Source organism: Rhopalosiphum padi, chromosome 3, assembly GCF_020882245.1.
Source record: "Rhopalosiphum padi isolate XX-2018 chromosome 3, ASM2088224v1, whole genome shotgun sequence".
In the NCBI taxonomy this organism is placed as follows: domain Eukaryota; kingdom Metazoa; phylum Arthropoda; class Insecta; order Hemiptera; family Aphididae; genus Rhopalosiphum; species Rhopalosiphum padi.
The window spans coordinates 67084111-67106996 of NC_083599.1; the positions used below are offsets into that span (position 1 = coordinate 67084111).

The following is a 22886-nucleotide window of genomic DNA, read 5'->3' on the forward strand; positions in this document are numbered from 1 at the left end:
GGGAGGGGCATTTGCCTCTGTCTAATTTAAAAAGCATCCCTGCTGTGGTTTAACTATTATTGTTAAAAAAACATGTCTTTTTGTTATTTATTTTAATACTGTTGGAATATAATATACCAAATTTTATGTGACAGCAGATTAATTCTTTCCCATGAAATATTAAAATAAGGAAAAAATGACCTATGTAAAAACGTTTTTGAATCATATTATAATAATCTAAACTAATTTAGTATAAAATATTTTTTTTTATTTGAATGGTGAACTTCAAGGGGTAACTTTTCCAGACGGTAACCTATATTTTTGCAATATGATTCGGACACAGCTTAATAATTTTTAATGAATTTTGACGGGTGGTTTACATTAATGTGATAATAACTGATGGAGCTATCGACATTAGAATATTAGTGTAAATTTAAAAAATTCTACAGTGGATAGTACTAAAAGTGTTACCATTGTACCTGGGTTTCATCTAGTATTCAATTATCAATTTATTAGTTGTACACAGAACCTACAATCTAGTGGCTAATGGCTACTACCAAGTCAGTAGTTTGTGCAAAACATATACAGTCGGGTCTCGATAATCCGAAGGAGATTGGGGAAAGGGGTCGTTCGGATTAGCGATTTGTTCGGATTACCTAAGGCTTAAAAAAAAAAAAACAATTTTATTGTAATTTAAATTATGACATTTTATTTTTATCTGTATTAATCGTGTAAAAACTTGTAATTTCAAAAGACAATAAATATATAAAAATATTAATATAATTATGAGTATAATTATGAACCTTACTATTTAAAATATTAATTTATTATTATAAATATTATTATATTATTACCTCTATTATATTATATATAAATACATACATGCGTACATATTACATAATATAGCAATAAAATAATTCTCAAACCCGCGTTCGGATTACTGCGTCTTTCGGATTAGCCTGTGTTCGGATTATCGAGACCCGACTGTATCCGTATCATCGTTACTCGTTATTATTATTATAACCAAAAACCAATTACAGGTTATTTTTATTTTTGAGGTTCAAATTGCCTAATTCAGAAGGTATATTTTTCCTTAAATAGGCTCAGTATAATATTTTACCAAAAAATTATTTAATATCTATCCACAATTATTTAGTCATATAATGGTATTATAATACATAAATTAAAACAAACTTCATTATTTACTTTTTAATGAATAGCTGACATTACATGCAATTATTTTAGAATAAGGAATATATAATGGATAATTGATAAGAAAACCGCCTTTAAAATATATAAATTTACATATTTTTACTTAAAAAAATTAAGGTATCTAAATTGTCTGGTAATAATCTGTTGCGTCGTGCACATAAAATCTGACCAGCCTTTGAAAAAATTCGTTCAGATGGTACTGTTGTTGCTGGAATAATTGCATATTTTTCAGCAATGTTACTAAGTGAATATAACACAGACTTGTGTTGATTCCAGAATTTAAAAATATTACATTTTAAGTCTTGATGGGGAATATTTAAGTATTGCCTCATCGAGACAGTGGCACTGCTTGTTACTGTACTTTGGGATTGTATACTAGTAACCTTGGATTGTAGGAATTCCTAAACATTATCCACTTGTTCTTGAATAATTTCTTCATTAACAACTGCTTGTTCTGAAAGAAAAAAATAATATTTTATAGAAAGACCTTAAACCCAAAAATGTAGTACATTCAACACTACTATTACATTTGTCAGATAGTTATTTTTCAACACAAGGAACTTAGTAAGTGTATTTAGTATTTACCATTAACAGCATTTGGTGTATCTAATAGATCAGCTATTTCTGAAATTACGTAATTTTCAGCCTCATTAGCATTTTCTTCTATTCCAAATGCTACTTTTTTGAACCTCGGATCTAACAGGGTAGCTCTTGAAAAACTCAGTGTTAACGTTTGTTTTTCAAAACCATCAAAACGTTTTGTTGTATTGCTAATCAAATTCGTTTTTAAAACTTGTCCGATTAGCGTTCTTGGCATTTCTGTAACCAACGAACCTTGTAAACCTATATATAATTATTTAGTTTTAAGTTATGTACTTATAAAAATATTTAATTGAATAAATTAAATTTATAATTAAGCATTCCTTAGAATTTTAAAATTATTTTTTATTTATTAGCAAACTATTTTTAGCGTAATTAGTTTGTAGTTTTATATTTTTTATTTGTTAAAAGACAAACTATATATCCATTGAACGATTAAATAATTATGTAATAAAATATATGGTGCACTGTATTGAAATAATTACCTCTTATCAATGGTATCACTTTGGAAATTGTTGGGTATTGCTCTGCAGAAAGCTCTACTGTTAAACAATTGAAAGGTCTCAACAAAGGCATTATGTCTTCAACTATATCCCATTCTTCGTGGTCAAGGAAAATTGGAGCTTCTGTAAAGGAAATTATTGCAATTGTTAGAGGTTCTTTCAGTTTTACAAGTCTCTCCAACATAAATAAAGTACTGTTCCAACGCGTACGGACGTCTTGCTTTACTTTTAATACTTTATTTATACCCAGCTGTCTCTGTTTTTCTATTAATATTCTATTACCAACTTCGCTTTGTTTGAAGTAAGCTACAATGTAGCGACATTTCTTCAAAATATTTTTTATCCTCCTGTTTCATCTGTATCATCTTCATCCTCCTCTGAGATTTCTAGTGATTGCTGCAAAATTAAATTTAACTTGTGAGCTGTACATGGAATCTGTGGAATGTCCATTAACCTTACAGCTAATTTGATATTCACAGCACCGTCCATTACAATTGCAACTACTTTATTTAAAATATTCCACTCCATCAGTTCTTTTGTCATTACTTGGGAAAGATAAACACCTGTATGATTAGACTCCAAATTTTTTGGTACACAGAACAACAGTACTTAGCTCTCTTAAATTTGTGTCAACAAAGTGAGCGGTTAACGTCATAAAGGAGTCTGTATTCATAGAAGTCCAAATATCTGTTGTAATTGCTATATGGCTTGCTGCATTTTATACAATTTGCACATTTCCTTATACCTTCTCCATTATTTGAGGTATATTTGTCTTACCGAGGGTTCTTCTACTGGGTATTTCATATCAACCATTAAATATGCAGAAATATGCAAAAAAAAATTTTTAGATTACAAAGATTAGTGATAAGTAATCACTGATTACTAATAAAAATCCAAAAATCTGAAAAAGAAAATAATATGCAGTTGCATAGAAATCCACGCTCTACTTATGGCTCTTTCATGAGAAAAAACCTCGAATTCAATTTTCAAGTCAGGAATTCAAAATCGTATCAAACATAATAAAATACAAAAAATGCAAATATTCATTAGTAACCAGTCCAGTATCGATTAATTTAAGTATAATACATACCTGAATTTTCAATCCATATTTTAGATAAAAATGATGAAAACTTAATGTTTTAAAGTGCCTTCGACTATTTTTGCAGTCGAAATAGTCACATTTGCCTCCGGACATTTCATTTTTAAAATAGTATCATAACGATAGAACATCAAAGACACACTAAATTGAAATGTGGTAATCAAATGTATACATTGTACAACTTACCAATTGAAAAAAGTATTATTTAGTTTTAAATAGAATTACTGGTTATAATAATAATAACAATTATAAATACTGTACCTGTACTGTCAACGATAGAATGTAGACACAACTTACAAGTTAATGGATAAAAATAGACGGTCAAAACCTTCGTCTCTCATAATAATACAATTATGAAATTGTTATGTATACGAGTATAAAAAATTATAAATCTTATATTATTATTTAATAATGTATACGTTTTTGCTCTTCACGTCCCCGCTCGGCATTCGAGTACTTTTGATATTGTGTGAACATTTCATAAGATATTTAAATCGTGATAAATACAAACATCATTTTAAGGTAAAATGGTAGTTATAATATAGTATAGCAGCGATCTTCAATAGGTGAGTCGCAAGTCGCAACATTGGTCACGAAAAGTTTATAGATAGTAAAAAAGTGAGTCGAATAATAAAAAGTTGACGAGGGTCTCGTATATTATATTAATAAAATTATATAATAAGTTATTCCATGATATTTATTTAGTACTGTTGAAGCATAATTTAAATTAAGATTAGTCTCAATTTTGAATTCTAAATTTCAACTATAAATCAATCATTAAAAATTAAAATAATAATTTGTTTTACAATAAATACAAACCAAATCACAACCGTAAAATTAATAATCATCAAACGAATTTCTACTCAAGTTTGTAAAAAGTGTTGAACATAATTAATAACTATCATAAAAAAAACGTGAATGTATTGAATAAATTATTCTTGTTGAAGTAATAACTCCTTTATATCACTCCCCTCCCCCAATACTAGAAAAAAATGTACGAAAAAGAACAATTACTCATTAACATTAACAATATAATAAAATAATAATTAATATTATTCATTTTAGCAAAAATATGTTCTTGCAACACGACGCATAATCATTGTGATTGCAACAATCACGGACAAACATATAATTTTTTATAAGAAATACATATAGTATCATTGATTATAATTTATAAGTACTATACGACTATTATAATTAATAATAATATTATTATTATTAGTGCGGTCCACGAAAAGTAGGCCGCGATCGAAACGACACTAGCGGCCGTTTTTAGTAAAACCAGGGTTCTCCGTTTGGGAGTATTATTATTATTATTATTATTTTATTGCAGTTCAGATGGTTTTCAGGCGGTATTTAATCGCATTTTAGTATACATTTTCGTAATTTTGTTTTTGTTGACTCGTTGGTATGTTATCACCATAGATAATAAATTATATCACAATAATTTTGTGTGGTTATGTTTTTATCATCGTAAAATTCGTACCGTGGTTTGCGTTATAATATTTCCTGTGTTCGCAAAACTTTGGTTTTGTAATTAAAGCGGGTTTTTGTTTTAGAATTTTTTTTTTGTCTTGTTATTAGTTATATTATATAATAGAATTTAACAGTTTTTTACAGTATAATATTTTTAACAACACATTTTTAAAATGGCATTCAATCAAGATATCCATTCTCTGACGAAGAAAGTGATTTTCCATGTTTACAATTATTTCAAGACGATAGCTACTGATAAAAGTAAGCCAGAACTTTCAGATTTTTTTCAACAAACCCGTGAAGTGACTGCTAAAGCATGTGGCGTAAGTCTCGCTTGTGTAAAAAAAGTTTGTTCTGAAGCGAAAAAAGAACTTGAAGGTGGACCTTCTAACAAAATTGCTTTCAAGTCTCCAAGGAAAAATTATAAACGAGTAAAAATAATGAGTTCTCTTGACGATTTTGACAACGAAGTTATCAGAAGAACTATACATAGTTTTTATGATAAAGGTGGATTTCCGACGACCGCAAAAATATTAGTGGCGATGCAAGAAAAAATTAATTACCCTGACTCAAAAACGTCAGTTAAACGTATATTACACAATTTGAACTTCAAGTATAGGAAGTGTAATGATGGGCGTAGATTTCTGATGGAGAGAAATGATATTGTTCCTTGCCGGGTAAAATTTTTAAGAAAAATGTACGAATTGAGACAGAATAATGACACAAGGCCGGTAGTTTACCTGGACGAAACATGGGTAAACCAGAACCATACCCAAGGTTACATATGGCAAAATTCAGAAAACACCGAAGGAGTGCCCTTTCCACCAATTGGAAAGGGCGCTCGACTCATTGTATGCCACGCTGGTTCACCTTCATTTGGATTAATTGTGAACAATTCGAAATTGGTCTTTCGATGTAAATCGGGTAGTACGGAAGAATACCATTCACAAATGAACGCGGACATTTTTGAAAACTGGTTTGTTGAAATGTTGACCAATTTAGAAGAACCATGTGTTGTAGTAATGGACAATGCTTCCTACCATTCTGCGCTAGCCGAAGATTACCCAACGGCAAACACGCGAAAGGCAGAAGTTCAAAAATGGCTTGAAAAAAAACGTATTCCATATTCACCGGTAGAAACATTATGTGAACTACGAGAAAAAGTTAAAATGGCCATACTTAAAGAAAAAAAATATAAACTTGATGAAGTCGCGTTACAAATGGGTCATAAAGTGGTAAGACTCCCACCTTATCACTGTCAGTACAACCCAATCGAGTTGATTTGGGCGCAAGTCAAGGGTGAAGTCGCCAAAAAAATACAGCACCTTCAAAATGGCAGATGTTGAAGTGTTGGTAAATAATGCCTTAGATGCGATCACCAAAGAGGCTTGGAAAAAATGTGGCGAACATTGCAATTAACTCCAACATGAAGATTTCGTAAAGGAAGGGTTAAGGGATGAAATATTAGAGCCCATCATACTTACGATAAATCCCGATGAAAGTTCAACCGATGAAGACGAATACGACGATGACGAATTACCTTATTAATTTTTATTAAGACAACGATTTTTTTTGTAACTATTTGTAAATATATATTTTTATTATTATTTGTGACTTTTCTTATTATAAAAATTGTAAAAAAAAATAATATAACAATATATTCTAATGTTTACTTTATTATTATTTTTTTTTTTACATTATATAGTACCTACATTACACGATTTGAAATTATATAAGGCGGGAAGACGTTTGGAGACCCATACCGTAAAACGGCCGCTAGGGGCGTGTCGATCGCGGCCTACTTTTCGTGGACCGCACTAATAAATAATACATAACAATAAAACATATAATAAATGATATATATTATGTTATAATACATGTAACGCGTGCAACTTGCGTTCACTTCGTTAATACAATTGTATGTGTAATGAATTTATTTTGGTGGGTGGGATCAATGCGCACTAGCGTTTCAAACGTGAAACGCCGGTACTTAGAGCCGACTGCAGCGTCTTGTAGTGGCAAACGCCGCATAACGCGCAGAGCATTTTGACCGGCAGTGAGCGATCTATAGTATTTTGGCGCACAAGGGTATGGTTTACCGCGGTTGCGGTGTAAGTTTTGACAACCGGACCAATACACTTGCCGCCTAAATGTCGTCGTTTATCTGACTTCGTGAGTAGAAGGTTATGGAGGCTAGACATGCATGGAGGTAAATAATTGTAACACGTAATTTTGGTGTCGGACGCGTGTGCGTCGAAAGTCGTTTTTATTGTAATGATATACGTCGTTGACATAAGTAGAAGTCGCGTGTGACTAGGCGTACAATTATTGCCTTCCAGTCGGGTGCTCGATGCTCGGGCGTGCGGTGATAGCGTCGGGGCGCACGCGAGTTCGTAGGGTAGTTCGTGGGCGGTTGCGTGTGGGCGCGAAAGCCGTCGAGTTCGGGTCGCGAGACCGGGAACGTGTTGGTCGACGGGACGAGAGCGTGTCGAAACCAGATTCGGCTTGAAAGTGCTCGTTTGTCGCGGAATCGCGAGATGTAACGGGACGGTGCGCGTCGTAGCGCGTACCGGACATGTCGTGTCGGTGGTCGTTACATCTCGAAAGTGCGATCGTCGATGCGCGAGGTCGTGGTCCATACCCACGTGTAAAATGGCGCGGAACGTCGGGTTCGGGTCGGCGGTTAAAAGTTCGGTCGGACTGTCGCGGATGTGGCTCGGTCGAACGTCGTGAGCAAAGAGAAAGAGCTTTACGTCGCGATAGGCGTCGTAGCCTTTCGCGGGACGATTTGTCGCGTACTGCGCGGAGTGGGGGCGCGATCGCTGCGTCGCGTCGATAAAAACATATATACAATTCACAATGGTCGCATACATGTAAAAATATAAAAACGAATATAATTCAAATATTGAAGACGAATATAATATAAAAGGTATAATTCACGTATCGAAAATGGTAACGTCGGTCGGACAGGTCGACCAGTAAAGTGGTGACAATCGGTGTCGCCACAGTATTTATAATCAATGATAATACCTATATGCAAATTTTGTGGGTATGTCATATTTTGTATTTATCTTTTTAATATTAAGTATCATGTTTATTGATTTCTTTTTATATAATCCTGAATGGCGTATCTTGACATCGTCTCACGATCGTAGTCGATCTTTGCATTTTGATAAAGAATTTTGACGAGGTCATCCATGACGTCGTCATCAAATCTGTTTTTACCGTACTGATGAAGCAATCGGTGATCACCGCACCCGCGTGATTGACGATCTCGTCCGATTCTTTAAGCTTCCCCCTTATAATCTCCTTTGTCATATTGATGTAGGACTCTCTGCTGAAGATTTCGTAAAAACTGAAACAAAATAAAAATCAATCATCGTCGTGTATTCGTCGATTTAAAATTATCCGACAACTCACTTAGCCATTACGTCAACCTGGAATAGTTCCGTTTGGTCAACCATTCTCAATTTTTCTTGCCGGCGGATGACCTCACTGGCTTCCGGCAACCGGTAAAATTTTAGGGCCGTCCCTTCCCCGTACTGGAGGCACTTGGCGACGTCTTTACCGACTTCCGGTCGGTGACCCCGAGACTTGGTCCTCTATCATCCGCCGGAAGACAGTTGCGGACATTTTCGCGTGGGATTCAGAAGTGGCCAGTTGCGCTCCGTATACCCTATTGACGTCCTCGTATAGTTTCGTCACCCTCTGACCTCTGTTAGTTATGAAAACATTTTCCGCCTTGGTGGTCACTCGTCGGTGCAGTGAATAGTACCTGTAAGTTTTTTACGGTTATAAACGGCACAACATAATATAGCGAGTATCCCCGCGTGTAAAGTGACGGAGTCGACCGCTTACCGTCGCATGTTTTCCGTCATTTCGCCGTCCATGACCATCGTGCCCGGCTCTTTATCTCCCGTCTTGTGGTTGGCCACCGTTACCACTGTCGTGTGACTCTCCATACGGCGATTGGCCCACTCGGAAGTTAAAAAATTTGTCACGACGCCGCTGCGGTTTTTTGATGTCCACAGCAGCTGAATAGCCAGCCCACACGTCAGACGCCGCCAAATACCGCTGAGCTGATAAATTAATCATCAGATATGGTTTTAGGTTATTTCAGATTTCGAATCTAATGTATTTACGTATTTTTGCGCGGCCGTCGAGTCTTTTTCAGACGCCACGTTCACCGTCCCCGCGGGTCCAAATTCCTCCTCCAAATCGTCCAGGAATTGCGGAACGTTTTGGTCGATGTTGGTCATGACCTTTTTCACGCCGGCATTTCATCGGCCCCTGCTATTTTTCTCTTGAATAGTTACGACGACTGCTGCTTCAATTTTTTACTATATACTATTTGAAGTTTCTGCTGCAGCAGTTTTATTCCATTGATTAATTTTTCCTTTGGCCCACCGTCGAAGTTTTTCGGAAAAGTGTCGTCTTCGAAACAGTAAAGACTTAGCGCCGATTTAAATAGCGTGTGTACATTTTTTAAATAGTTTATGGACGTCGATACTGATTGCCTCAGTTATTCTCGCCTATAGATTTCAAAATATATCACACGGTCACGGTCGGGTTAAGAGTCGACGGGTTAGGTTAGGTTAGTTAACACTTACAGCATTACAAGATATGAATCTTATATAGACCAAGTCAAAACCCCCCTTTATCTCTGCTACGTTTTAAAGATTCAATAGCAACTAGTTTGACACAGTTAAATTATGCAACTGATCGTTTTAAAAAAAGAGGACGACCTTCGAATTCACCATGTGCCTTACCGTCTCCAGTTCCACTAAAAAAAAACCAAAGAAGGAAAAAGTAAAAGTATTCCGGAAATTCGTTATGATGGACAACAAAAAACATTGGCCGAAAAAATATGAGATGAAGCGCGCTCTAAGGTTCCATGATGATCTGTGTAGAAGTCGTACTCGCTATAAATGTTCAAAATGCTACGAGCCTGTATGCACAGAATGCATGGAACATTTCCACTCTCAAAAATAAAATAAAGGTAATAAATATATAGTTAAGTTGTTATTTTAATAATATTGTTAACAGTTTTATTTTGATATTTTATTACAAAGGAATGCAATATATAAATTAAATATTTTAATTAAAATAAAGTAATATGTTATTTATATCGTAAGTTAGAAAACATTTTTTATAACAAACAATTGTGTTATTTTGAAAGTGATCAGTTATATGAACTTATGATCTCTAAAAGTATAAACTTTTTATTCTATGAAATAAAAAACAATTATTGATTGTTATTGCTTATTGATTATAAACTAATGATAGAATGTTCTCTATTTATTAAGTGATAATAATATAAGAAATAAATAAAAATTGTATAAATATTTGAATATCATTGGTATCAAAATGAACCTTACGCGCATAATGGCACATATGGTGCCATTTGATAAATTTCTCATTTTCATATGATTTTTTAAACTTAATTTTTTTTTCCCTTTATGTAACGAAAAAAAAAATATGAGGTGAAAAAAAATTTGTGTTCATCAAGAGGTTAAATTTGTTTTGTTATTGTTATAAAATTACTTATTTTTATTATAAGGTTGGTCACCTAAGGAACCTAAACTAACCTAACCCAAGGGGGACGAAATGGCTGAGCGTTCTAAGGCGTCGGTTCCAACGCGCACCGTCGCCGGTTCGAACCTCGGTCACGAGCGACACCTCTTCGGGCAAGTAACGGTTTCTGGAGAGAGAGAGACTGCCATCCCTCCACCCCGTGCATGGTAGAAACCTACGGGTGCCCAAATAGAAATTCTGCCAACAAGCGTTTGAACTAGGCCTACTCTCGGACTACATACCGCCATACGAAAAAAAACCTAAGGAACAATGTTACTTTTTAATTTTTATTATTTTATTTGTATAATTACCTGTGTATACCAAGGAATATGATTCTTTTTAAATTTGTTATTATGTTGTTAACCCTGTAAACCTCAAATTCCTAAAAATTATATCCTAAGTTTAATTCCAACTAAATTTAGTGGAATGACAATATTATTCAATTAATATCTTAAGAACCTATTTGGTATCTCAGTATGTTAGGAACAATCATTATTTTTTTATACGTTACTCACCACCGCCACGAGACTCTATTAAGGGTCTCAGCTAGAATTTATCCAAAATAACTGTATATAAGTCATTTAAGTGATACTGAACCCATATTTAAATTTTAAGCAAAATCTAATCACTTTTTTTCAAATCAAATTTGATTAAACACATTAAAATGTCATGGCGTCCGGGAGTAAACCAGTGAGACCCAAAAAAGCGCCTCATGGCGGTCAACCTGTTAAGTTATTTTATGTCATTGTATTTTTTACAAACTTTTTTTCTTAAATGTATTAAATTATTACATTCAATATTTGCTTTATTGTTAAAATGCAATACATAGTCAATAACACAATAATAAGTACATAAATTAATAAAATTAATAATTCAACAAATGAACTGTATCAAATATTTTATTAAATTAAATTTTTTCTTAAAGAAGGTTGTATTCACATCTATAATCATTCAACATTGCTTTCATTGTAGTTTAGTGCATTTAAATAATTTGATCTGATATGGTTAATATGGTTAAAACTTTCACAGAATGCTTGTATTGGATCATTAGTATTATTTATAGCTGAAAAATAAATTTGAATAAGAATGGTAATTGTTTACCATAAGATTATCTTAGGACAAAAAATATTAGAGTAACAAGGTGATTATTTTATCATTAAACACTCATTATTTCTTCAAGTATTGATTTTATTTAATTTTTTTTTTCATAACATGCTTTTAATGCCAATGAAATTTCTATTTTATTCATTATTTTATTTAATAGTAAAAACAACAAACAACTTTTTGTTTTTAAAATAATGGAAACCTATATTTGAAATGAATTAAATTAATAGGCTATTCTTTTCTGAATATTAACGTTCAAATTATTATTTTTAGTTAAATATAGCTCTAAATTGCTATTATATAGATATTATAGATATTTATTGAATTTTCTTTAAATACATCTTGAACTTTTTGAATAGACATTGCATCGTTTTCATTAAATGTATTGATAACTTCTTTTACCTTATCAAAGTTCTTGCCAAAGTAAAAAGCTGCATTAAGCCACGTACCCCAACGTGTAATAACGGGCTATAGTGGTAAACTTAAATTTGGGCACATTTCTTTAAAAGTATTTACCCGAGCAGGGGCTTTTAAAAATATTTTTTTTGTGTTCCAACACAAAAAAATGTGATTCTAACACGTCAACTTTTGGGAACTTATCTCTAATGGCTTCCGATACCCTGAGAAGGCCATGGGCCATAAATTTAATGTGAGTTAGTTTAGGATAAAACACTTTTAACGCTTTACCAGATTTTATCATGTATGGTGCAGCGTCTGTGACATAAAGTAATACTTTATTATGTAATACTTTTTCAGGCCACAGTATACTCATAGAGTCATTGAACAATTTTGAAATCGTTTGAAAGTTAGCTTTATCTAAGTTTTCAATTGTTAAAACTATTGGTTTGTAGAATTTTCTGACGATAGGGAGCCAATAATTACATATGCTACGTAACGCCCTTCGACATCGGTGGTTTCGTCAATTGATACCCAGATGGAACTATCCCCTATTTCTTTTCAGATTTTACGTAATACGTCTTCATAACACAACGGAGTATAGTTTTTTCGTAGTGTCGATTCGTCAGGTAATTTTAATTTAATATATTTTTCGAAAAAACATTTGAATTCTGGGTTTTGTAGTTTCCAAAGTGGAATATCATTTGCCACCATTAAGGTACAAATATCTTCACTGAACTCATTCAGATTTTGATTATTTGTTCTAATTTGATCAAGCAAATTTTTTATAAACTGTTGACTAACCTGGTCAATGTTTGATTTCAACTTAATGTTTTGAATGTGTTTTGAATGTTTTGATGTTCCTAAATGTTGAGTAATCTGTGATTTTCTATCACACAATACGTTGGTCTTTACTTTTGGCATTTTGCAGAAATATAAAAATATTATTTTATACGAACACAAAAACTGTGTAGTTACACCAACAAATTACCAATTATAACTAATTGAAATACACAAGCCGTGCATATTGCGTGTGCGTATACCTAATAGATGCAGATAAGTTATCTGAGATAAATAAACGAACAAGCGGACGGTCGATAAAAATCGGCGACGGCAAATTCCCAATTACTTAAAATAACTTTTATGTCGACATCAAACTCGCCTTGCTTTGCAAAAAATCAAAAAAATCATCAACTATTAATAAAAAAGGCAACTTTTTTGCTATTATATAGAAATATGCAATTAATATGCATTTTCATTCAAATATGTAAAAATATGCAAAAATAAATATTGATAGCAGAATCTACGTATTACGAAATGTCAATATATTTAATCAGAATTTGTATAAGTCAAATGTAGAAGAATATGCATTTGCATAAAAATCCGGGCCCTAGATATTATAATAGATATAGCTTTAAAAGTTGGGTGTTTTCGGTTTTTATATTACTTATTGTTTCCGAAGACCAGTAGTCATATGCGTAATAGATAATAATAAGAGGTACATATTTTCATATGTAATAAACATGTTATCAACTATCGACGCTGTGATGAACTTTGTACATATTATAGTCATCAATGCCTCACAGACGTAACGGTCTGTGGGACGAACACCAAAAACCTCAAACCACCAATTTTGAGCAGCTGTAAGTCACTAACGAGAAAAATAATAATTTTTACGTTAAAATTCATAAAAAAATAGCCTTACTATTTTATGACATTTTAAATATAGGTTTCCATTAGTAAATCAAAAATTGATAATGATTTCACTATTAAATATAAGGAGTGAATTTTAAATAAAAATTGGTATTACTGGTACTATTATACTTAAGACTAATGTGAAAATAAATTAAAAATAATTTTATTGAAAAAATATGTTAAATTATGTTAATATGATAAATCAATATTGGTATAAATTAATACATACATAATGAAATTTTGTAACTTGATGCAATATCTGTAAAAATATTGTAATAGTTACTTATAATTCAATGGTACTATTAAATTTATATAGGTAGTTTGAGAATAAATAACTAAATTCATAACGAAATAATTGTAATATTATTATTTAGCTAAAAATAAAGGTAACATTAATGATATCTCATATCCGGATGGGCTTCGCCCATTTGCGCCAAAAAAAAATTAATTCGTTTTGGGTATAGCCCATTTGCGTCAAATTCACCTGGTATATAATTATAGTAAAATAATATTTTTTTTCTCAAATAATAAACAACAGTTAGAATTATAATATTTTATAATTTTCTATTGCTTTTAAAGTAGTTTTTAATCGTTTTTTAACTTGTGAATTTTTTTTTGGGTTAGGTATATTTTTATACCATAATTTTTATAAATTATAAAAATAACTTTATTATATGTTACAGAAACGACGTATTTTAAATATACGATTTAACCAATTATTTAATGTAAAATGTTTAAACAGGTAAATTTGGCGCAAATGGACGGTCGAAAAAACCATAGCTTTTATATTTTGGCGCAAATGGGCTATACCCAAAATGAATTAATTTTGTCTAAGCCTTATCAACTGCCACTATGGGTAACGACGAAACAACACCGTCGACTCTCCCCCTCAAGCCACAAAAGCACAGGGTGTGACGGGAAGGCAAGTCGGTTCAGACATGTACCGGGCGCCGGCCGACTTGTTCTCTTTTATTTATTTTATTTTTTACTTTTTTTTTAATAATATTATTTATTCGTATTGGCATTAACTATCATATAAAAATATAAAATTAAAAAAAAAATTTATTTAAATAAAATAATAATAAACTGACAATATATAAATATAAACTGGCTTTACAATATTTGATTAAAATTTATAATCATGTACATTTCTAAGTTTTTTTCTGTAAAATTATGTCTTTTTTCACTTAATATAATATATTAAAAAAGTAAAATCCATAATAAAAATATTATGTTTTAACTGTGAAAACACACGTTTTACGTCGACACTTGTTATCGAGCATTGTTTGTAGCAGCTTATGATGGCAGGATCTTTTTTTAAATCTACGTCATTTCCATTTATTGAATCGTTGTATAGTTTTAAAATATTGTATTCGGGATATCAAATACTGATTTAAATTGTTCATAGATTATTTCTCCCTTTTCATACTCAATTGTCTTAAGTCCATCTCTCACTATTTCAACTACATCTATTTGATAATTTAAAGTAGAATTTTGTTTTTCAAGTTTTGTAATTGAATTTGGCAACTGGGACAAAAGTGATCGAATAAATGATAAATCAGATATAATAGATGTAGTATTTAAAATGGATTTTACTTTTTTAACAGATTGGGAGTAATAAACAAATAATCAAATATGAGTTGACTACGGCTGCTGCGGATAGACTGTATGTGTGTGTATGTAATCGATAATCTATTGACTATCGTAGTAGTTATTATCTTAATTACGAGTACATCGTATTATATCGATATTCGATATTAGATATAAAAGTCCAATATTTCATATTACAACATAATATATGAAAAATAAAAATAATACAAAAAATATTTGTACAAAAGTACATTTTTATAAAAAAAATCCAAAACGTGCAATTTTGTGCAACATAAATCTTTCTTTAAATTAATCTACATCTCTTGATTTGGATTTGTAGCTTGTTCCTATAGAATTAAGAACACGCGATAAAAAGATGCAATTGCACGGGAATCCGGTCTTTAGTGATAAGGTTTCTATCTTCCCGTATTTTATATATTATTACATCAGTACACGATAAATACATTTACATAAATCTGAACAGTAGTACTTATAAGATGATTATATTTAATACAAATCAAGATATTTTGCTTGTTTTTATTTTATTTTATACTTTATATTAATATTAATTGTATATCAATTAAAATTGTTCAATGCATCCATTGAAAAAAAAATATGTTAAATATGTACTCCAATGAATATAAAAAAAAACCACATTGTACACATAATTTAATTAAAAACATACATACATATCAATATAGAAACTAAAAATAAAATAAATAATTAATTGCTATTTTACTGAGATATAAATATAATATTTAGGTATATAATTCTACTACTTTGTCAAGTATACTGTGTAGTATAAAACAAACCCAAACACGATTTTAACATTTTCAATCATAAACTAATTTTTAATCGAAAAAAATTATAGCTTTATAAGTAGTTATTATCATATTTCTCTTATTATAAAATTATAAAAGTTAGACACTGATTACTTAAATTCAGTTAAACATTTTAATACATTCAATAAAAAATAAATATAAAATGCACTTACATATTTTTTCTAGAAAAAGAAAAATGAACACACTAATTAATAGGTACTAAATAACATTTACTTTATAAAACTATCTCATACCTAATATTATAAAAAAGCGATGAACTAATATTGTCTTTGTAAAAACATATTGATATAAGTAGAACCTTACCGATCTTAACCTAACCAATGGAAGTTGACTAAAGTTTTTTATAATTATATTGTTGATTCTGAATAAAGCGAAGCTTTTATTTATTTTTTAAATTACGGGAATGTAGCCCAATCTATATATATTATTATAATATAATTTACTTTTACACGATTTTGAATTAATAAAAGAAAAAAAAAATTAAAAAAAGTTTGCGTAATATTAAAAACACGAGGGATAGTTGAAAATTAACAATCCTCATTATCATTACATAGAGCTCGTTAACAAATTAGTTTGTGTTACTTATTTGGTTAACATACAATTGATATCTAGTTAGGTTAGGTACTGTGGTACCATAGTTAGGTTAGGGACCATGTATAGCCCCGGCTTTAGTTAAGAATAAAACCTAAGAAAAACGTTCTTAAAAAAACTAAATATGCATACACTCTATTATTACCTATCTAATGAGAATAGGTAATTTAAAAGAAATTAGAATTTGCGAACCCATGTAGCTTGTAATCTATTTTTAATATATAAGCAGCAAAGAATAAAAATGTAGGCTGTATGCTATTTACAATATGTTTAGAATAATTTATGTGGATCCCACAATACAGATCTATAATATCTCAACACAGTGCGTATAATGGCACAGTATAAAGATTGACGCAACTTATTTATACTGAGCATAAACTCGTTTAATAAATCTAAGAATTGTCAAGAGGTAACTTATAACATATTCTAATCCTACAGGTGATTATTTTATAATGGACCAATAACTTAATATTTCAAAATAGTTTGAATACTTTGAAAAATGTTGGTTATTGGATTGGTGTGGTACCGGGACATCCCAAAAAATGTTGGTTTATTACTATAAATGTTTTTACTCTAGAGATTTCCATAACGCCCCATTCATAAGTCTAATATCCTGTTGTAAACTTAATTTTAATTACTAATTATAATTCATGTTATGTATTATGTCCATCAGTTAAGTAGATAATTAATTCACAATGGTATTAAATATCATTATGAGTGTGATAGTTTTAAAAGTATAAATATTACTAGTTAACAGTCAATAAATAAAAAATAGTATTATTGAAAAATCCATAAATTCCTTTCTTCAACTTTTAACTTAACTCAATGTTATACTGTGTTAGGAAAAACACCATAACATCAAACCATTTATAATACCATCGTCTCTTACAATATAGAACTCATTACGTACCTCTGGTCACTGTTATCATAATAATAAAAAAAAAATTAATTAATAATTATTATAAATTCTTCATAATTGTCCTACTATAAGTATATGACCACATGTTTAATATTAGTATATCAATATCAAAATCTATTATTATATAATTATTCATACCAATAAAATTAATCTAAAATTAATTTATTAGTATAAATCAGTGGTTCTCAATCTTTTTAGTACCGCGGCCCAAATTTACCCTGAAAAATCTTTCGTGACCCACATGGTTTGACTTTTCAAAAAGTAGTTATAAAAAACAAAATTTGTATTATATAAATATGTATACATTTGTAATATATATTTAGTATTTTATAGGTTTATAACCAATTTATTTTTATAAATGTACTTTTAATAATGAGGTGTATGCGAAATATGTGCTTGTTTTCTGTTATGGTTAATAACAGCATTGACATCATAATTCAAAAAATTGTTTACGACCCACTAAAAATTGACTGACGACCCACCAGTGGGCCGCGACCCACACTTTGAGAAACGCTGGTATAAATCATCTATATATTATATAATTGTTACTAAAAATTAAAACGTACATTGGTTAGCACCTAAAAAAAGTAATAAATAGTTAATTTATAAAAGTATTATTAAGAAAATAATATGTTAATAATTTACGATTAAATTTAAAATCTAAGTATTTGTCTTAAGTATTTTTAATAAATTTGTAAAATATTAAATGTAAAAGTGTTCTAAAAATGTCGAATGAAATACCTAGAATCCTAAATATTATACAAATGGTAGAACAATTAAAATTGTGTGGGCTCAAAACCAGAATTCTATATCTCAAAAATAAAAACATAAAATTGAACAAATGAGCAATTTTCTAAACTTAAATTTGTAATAAATTCTTCGAAATGAATGATTAGTAATGCACGACAGTTTGGCATTTTATAAATGGATATAAAGTAGGATATTTCTGACACCTTAAATACCGGGTAAACTTGTATTTAATCATGGGGAATTAATATAAGAAGACATAAAATCTGCGTTTATAGCCTCTTTCATATAATTATACATCGTATTCAAATTTCATTCTAGAGAACTTATTTTGTGTTTCTAGATTTAAAATTGTAGTGAATCATCATGCATCATGCAATCATCGTCTGGTCAAGCACTTTTTGAATTTTCGTAAACAATTTTGAAGTCAATGAACGTTAATTTAGTAAATTGTATTGCTGATGCGTTTTATGGCGCAACAAACATGAATGGATATCAATATTAAGGTGTTCAACCAAAACTTAAGAAGTGACACCTAGACATATACATACATGGTGCACACAATACACACGTCTTAAATTTAATATTACAGTAAACCTCGTCACACTCTGTGATAGTTATTTCATTTTTTTGACTTATGCAAGAGTTATATAAAATGTATAAATTTATCTTATAAAAGGCTATACCGAAGGAAATAAAAAAAATGATCGTTCTTTACACAGAATAAATATTGGAGCTACTCGTTAGCGATGTAAGTGATTCAGTACAAAAGATATTTGGTCGAGCTGATATGTCGATAGTTGGAGCCCAACACAGAGAACGGAAATCTTATATAGATATGTAAGTATGTTAAAATAGTTATGGACGTTATGGCCCTTAATGAAATTTCACAATCCAGTGATTTTAATGTTGAAGTGATGCAAGAAGTTTGTTGAATCATAATTGCCACGAGACTACACTTACAGCAATGACGTTTCTTCAAATATTTAAGTTAACAAAGAAATTATAGAAGCAAAATCAATAAAATTTTACTCCAATAAGTTCAGCAGATGAGAATTTTATTAATTTTGTTTCTGAAAAAAATTTGAAAAGAAAAAATTAAATAGTTTGAAATTCCTCAAAAACGAAAGCGAATTCGTATCACACAGAATGGAGAGTAACTTAATTCATAAAGAAACTATTCACAGGCCTTGAGACAATTTTAAAATAAAATTTTTTTCCAATGATGGACGTCGTAGTTACAAGTGTGGAACAAACTAACAATGGTTCACCAACTGTAAAGAAATTTACCTAGAGCTGTTTTATCCTAGAAGATTTAAATACATTAGAGACAGCAGAATGACCCCAATGACATGAACGAAATTTCTCAATTATTACCTACTATCGATAAGAATGTTCTATTAGAATAGTTGAAGTCATTTGCACACTTTTGGCCAAACATTTCTAAAACATCATTGAAAAATACTGATGATATTTATAAAGGACGAGAATACGAGTCAGAAGACTCTTTTGAAGGTGATGACATAACGTGTAAAAAAGAAGAAAGTTGTATGAAATGTTTATTGTGTGTGACAAATATAATATATAAATATATCTTTTATATAAACTATTTTTATTAACCATAACATTAACACAAGTAACGTGTGAACGCTCATTTTCAAAACTCGATTAAGAAGCTGTATAAACCAAGATATATATGATATATTTAATATATCATATATAGTGAAATTAATAATAAAAGCAATATTATATAAAATAATAATAAAATTATTATTGTGGCATTTGGTAAAACCTGATTATAAAAGGCCAAGGAAAATAGAATGATAAAGAAAATTTAAAAAAGTATTTTTGGCCATAAGTACATATTTTAGAACAGAAGTATTGAGTGTAATTAATGGACTAATTAAAGCGATTAGATTAGAGATGAATTGGGTAAAATATCGGATATTTATTTTGAGTGTTTGTAGCTTCTGCATAGGTTTTGGTTTTGGATTGTGTATGGTGGTCAGTAGTCTTAACTGATAGATGGTGGTATTGGACTCTTGGGTTATTGTTTTTGAAATGGTTGAGTGTTTCTCTTCGTGGAACAATTTGACCTTTATGTAACAAGGTTCACTAAGACTTTTTATATACAATTACAAAAAATGAATTATTCAATAAACACTCCTTTAATCTATTTATGAAAATGCAAATGATTTTCAAATATATTTATTTAATTTAACTATATTCAATCCTTCTTATAATTATATTTGTAGGTATTTTTTTATAAATGTATTATGCCATTATTATATTTTTACATTTTATGTTGAATTATATTTTAATATTATTCATTAATTGTTTATTAATTTACGTGATTTTACGTGATTTCAGTTGATCATTGCTGTCTATCGTGGAAGATTGCACTGTTCGATAACAATATTTATATGTTCTCTTATCTCTAGTTTCTTTCGCAATGTAACTAACATTCTATACGAAATACTATGTTGTGTTTTATTGCATTGAAGATATTCCGCAGGGCGATAACATCAAGAGTTCTAAATGCGATGAGTTTTTACATTTCAATTCCGCAGGCCTCCGAGAAGCGAACAACATAGAGTTTTAATTTCATATTCCTCAGCAGAATAATTTTCTGAGTATTTTGATACTTATGAAGTAAATTATGAGTTATACGCATTTTAAGTTTAGTCAAGCGCAGAAGTGGACAAACATTTTGCGGGGTAACCACGTACCATTGTACTCCGCTTGTCGAAACTTTAAATAAGTATAACTCATAACCTAACCTCTGGGCTAACTAATTGCATGCACCTAGACGACCATCATTGTTCAGAAAGGGAGTGAATTGCTAACATGTTCTCCACTTACTTCTCTTCCGTCTTCAAACTATCTTCTTGCTCTGCTTTAATCAGTAACCCGTCTTTTTACCACCCATTGCCTAGCAATTCTCACTTCTCACTTTCCTATATAGAATCTAAATTAAATAAACTCGCCTATCACTAATAAACTCACTAACCACTAAAACTGCTGGTCCAGATGGACTACCGGGCTCTTTCTTAACTAATATTAATTCATTAATTTCAGTCCCTCTGTGGATTATATTTAGACATTCATTATATGACGGTATAATATTATCGACGAACAATATGACTTTCAGACTAGTAGATCCTCCACTGTCAACGTATTTAACAACAACACTTTACATACTCTTGAAAACGATAAATAACTCACGATAAAGTACTTAGGTATTTAATTTTAGTAGAAGTGGGCAATGACTCAAGCATAGGTCAAGTAGTCATTGTCATTTGAGTAATGAATGTGGTAGGTGTTTTCGAAACAAACATTTCAGTTATATTAAGACATTTATTTCTGTATGAAGAGCAGTAGATTGCTGAATAACTTATGATAATAAGTGATTATTGTTTACTCGAAGTAACGATTACATCTTTAGTTATTCGAGTAAGATCATCATATAATGTTCTTAGTATTAAGGTCTCCCAATACAATAAAAATATAGCTTTTATATATAGAAACAATTTTTGGAGACATATGTATTGTTAATAGAAATTTGAAAAAGCACAGAAAAATTAATAAAATTTTACATACTTGAAGAACTCACTATAAAAAAAAATTATTATTATTTATAAATTATCATACTTTTTGGTAATCTCTAATTTATTTCAATAGGTAAAACCTATTGGTTTTAGTTGTGTAGTTTAGAATCGAACAGTTAACAATAAAATAGTAGCTTTATTGATTATTAATTCAATAAACATATTTTAACTAATTTAATATTAATTTAAACATTTTATAATTACGTACGTATCTCTTCAACAAAAAAAAAAAAAATAATAATAATATGTTATAACAATTAAACTAAATAAATAATAAATTATCAACAACTTAGGTTTAGTTCAACCAGTACACCCAGCCTATAAAGTTCAAAAACATGTTTCTGTCTAAGTAACCATGTTTTTTTGAAAATATTCTATTGATATCTCGGTGTAACTATTTCGTAAAAGAATATGCATAGGACTTTTTTTTATTGTAAATTAAATTTTTATAACATTTTTCGATACACGTAATATTAATGGAATATAATAAAAGCATAAACATTTATAAATAATGTAACAATTAAACACGATTACAAAATATCTAAAATGATATTATTATTTTAGAAAACGTATTTAATTATCTTTTAATCTTGGCAGTCATAGCGATAGGCCGGAGAACGAAAATTCTTGAAGACACAACAATAGATGACTCGGGGAGTGGCGGGATGGATGAAAAGGAATTGCCCCACTATGCATGCCCGAAGGCAGAGGCAGTGATGCTACAACTGAAGGAATGTCATCAAAAAAAGTGAATGGTTGAGACGACTGATAAAGAACATAGGAGATAGGGCAGTTTCAACTTCTTTCTCGCCTAGATGTTGTCAGGGCATGGATGTTTCGGCAAGTATCTACATAAGTTCAAGAGACGAAAGGTACCAACGTGCGAGGACTGGAGTTGAAGAGGATGCAGAACACAAAATCTTCATACGTGATTGGTGGTGAAGACTTTCA

At 30.5% G+C, this 22886-nt stretch overlaps 3 protein-coding genes across 5 annotated transcripts in view; 2 read left to right on the forward strand and 1 right to left on the reverse strand.

The window, feature by feature from the left end:
* The window catches only part of LOC132924644 (homeobox-like protein HDP1), a 190049-nt gene that overhangs the window by 30025 nt on the left and 137138 nt on the right, over nt 1-22886 (forward strand). The gene's annotated exons all lie outside the window — the stretch shown is intronic.
* On the reverse strand, nt 1593-2897 carry LOC132925466 (E3 SUMO-protein ligase ZBED1-like). The gene is made up of 3 exons (XM_060989861.1): nt 2277-2897; nt 1777-2034; nt 1593-1645 (listed from the first exon to the last, which is right to left on the reverse strand). The coding sequence occupies exons 1-3, from the start codon at nt 2476-2478 to the stop codon at nt 1593-1595; spliced, it is 513 nt and encodes a 170-aa protein (XP_060845844.1). The 5' UTR covers nt 2479-2897.
* On the forward strand, nt 5043-6215 carry LOC132925467 (uncharacterized). The gene has a single exon (XM_060989862.1). It carries the CDS (start codon nt 5043-5045, stop codon nt 6213-6215), a length of 1173 nt encoding a protein of 390 aa, XP_060845845.1.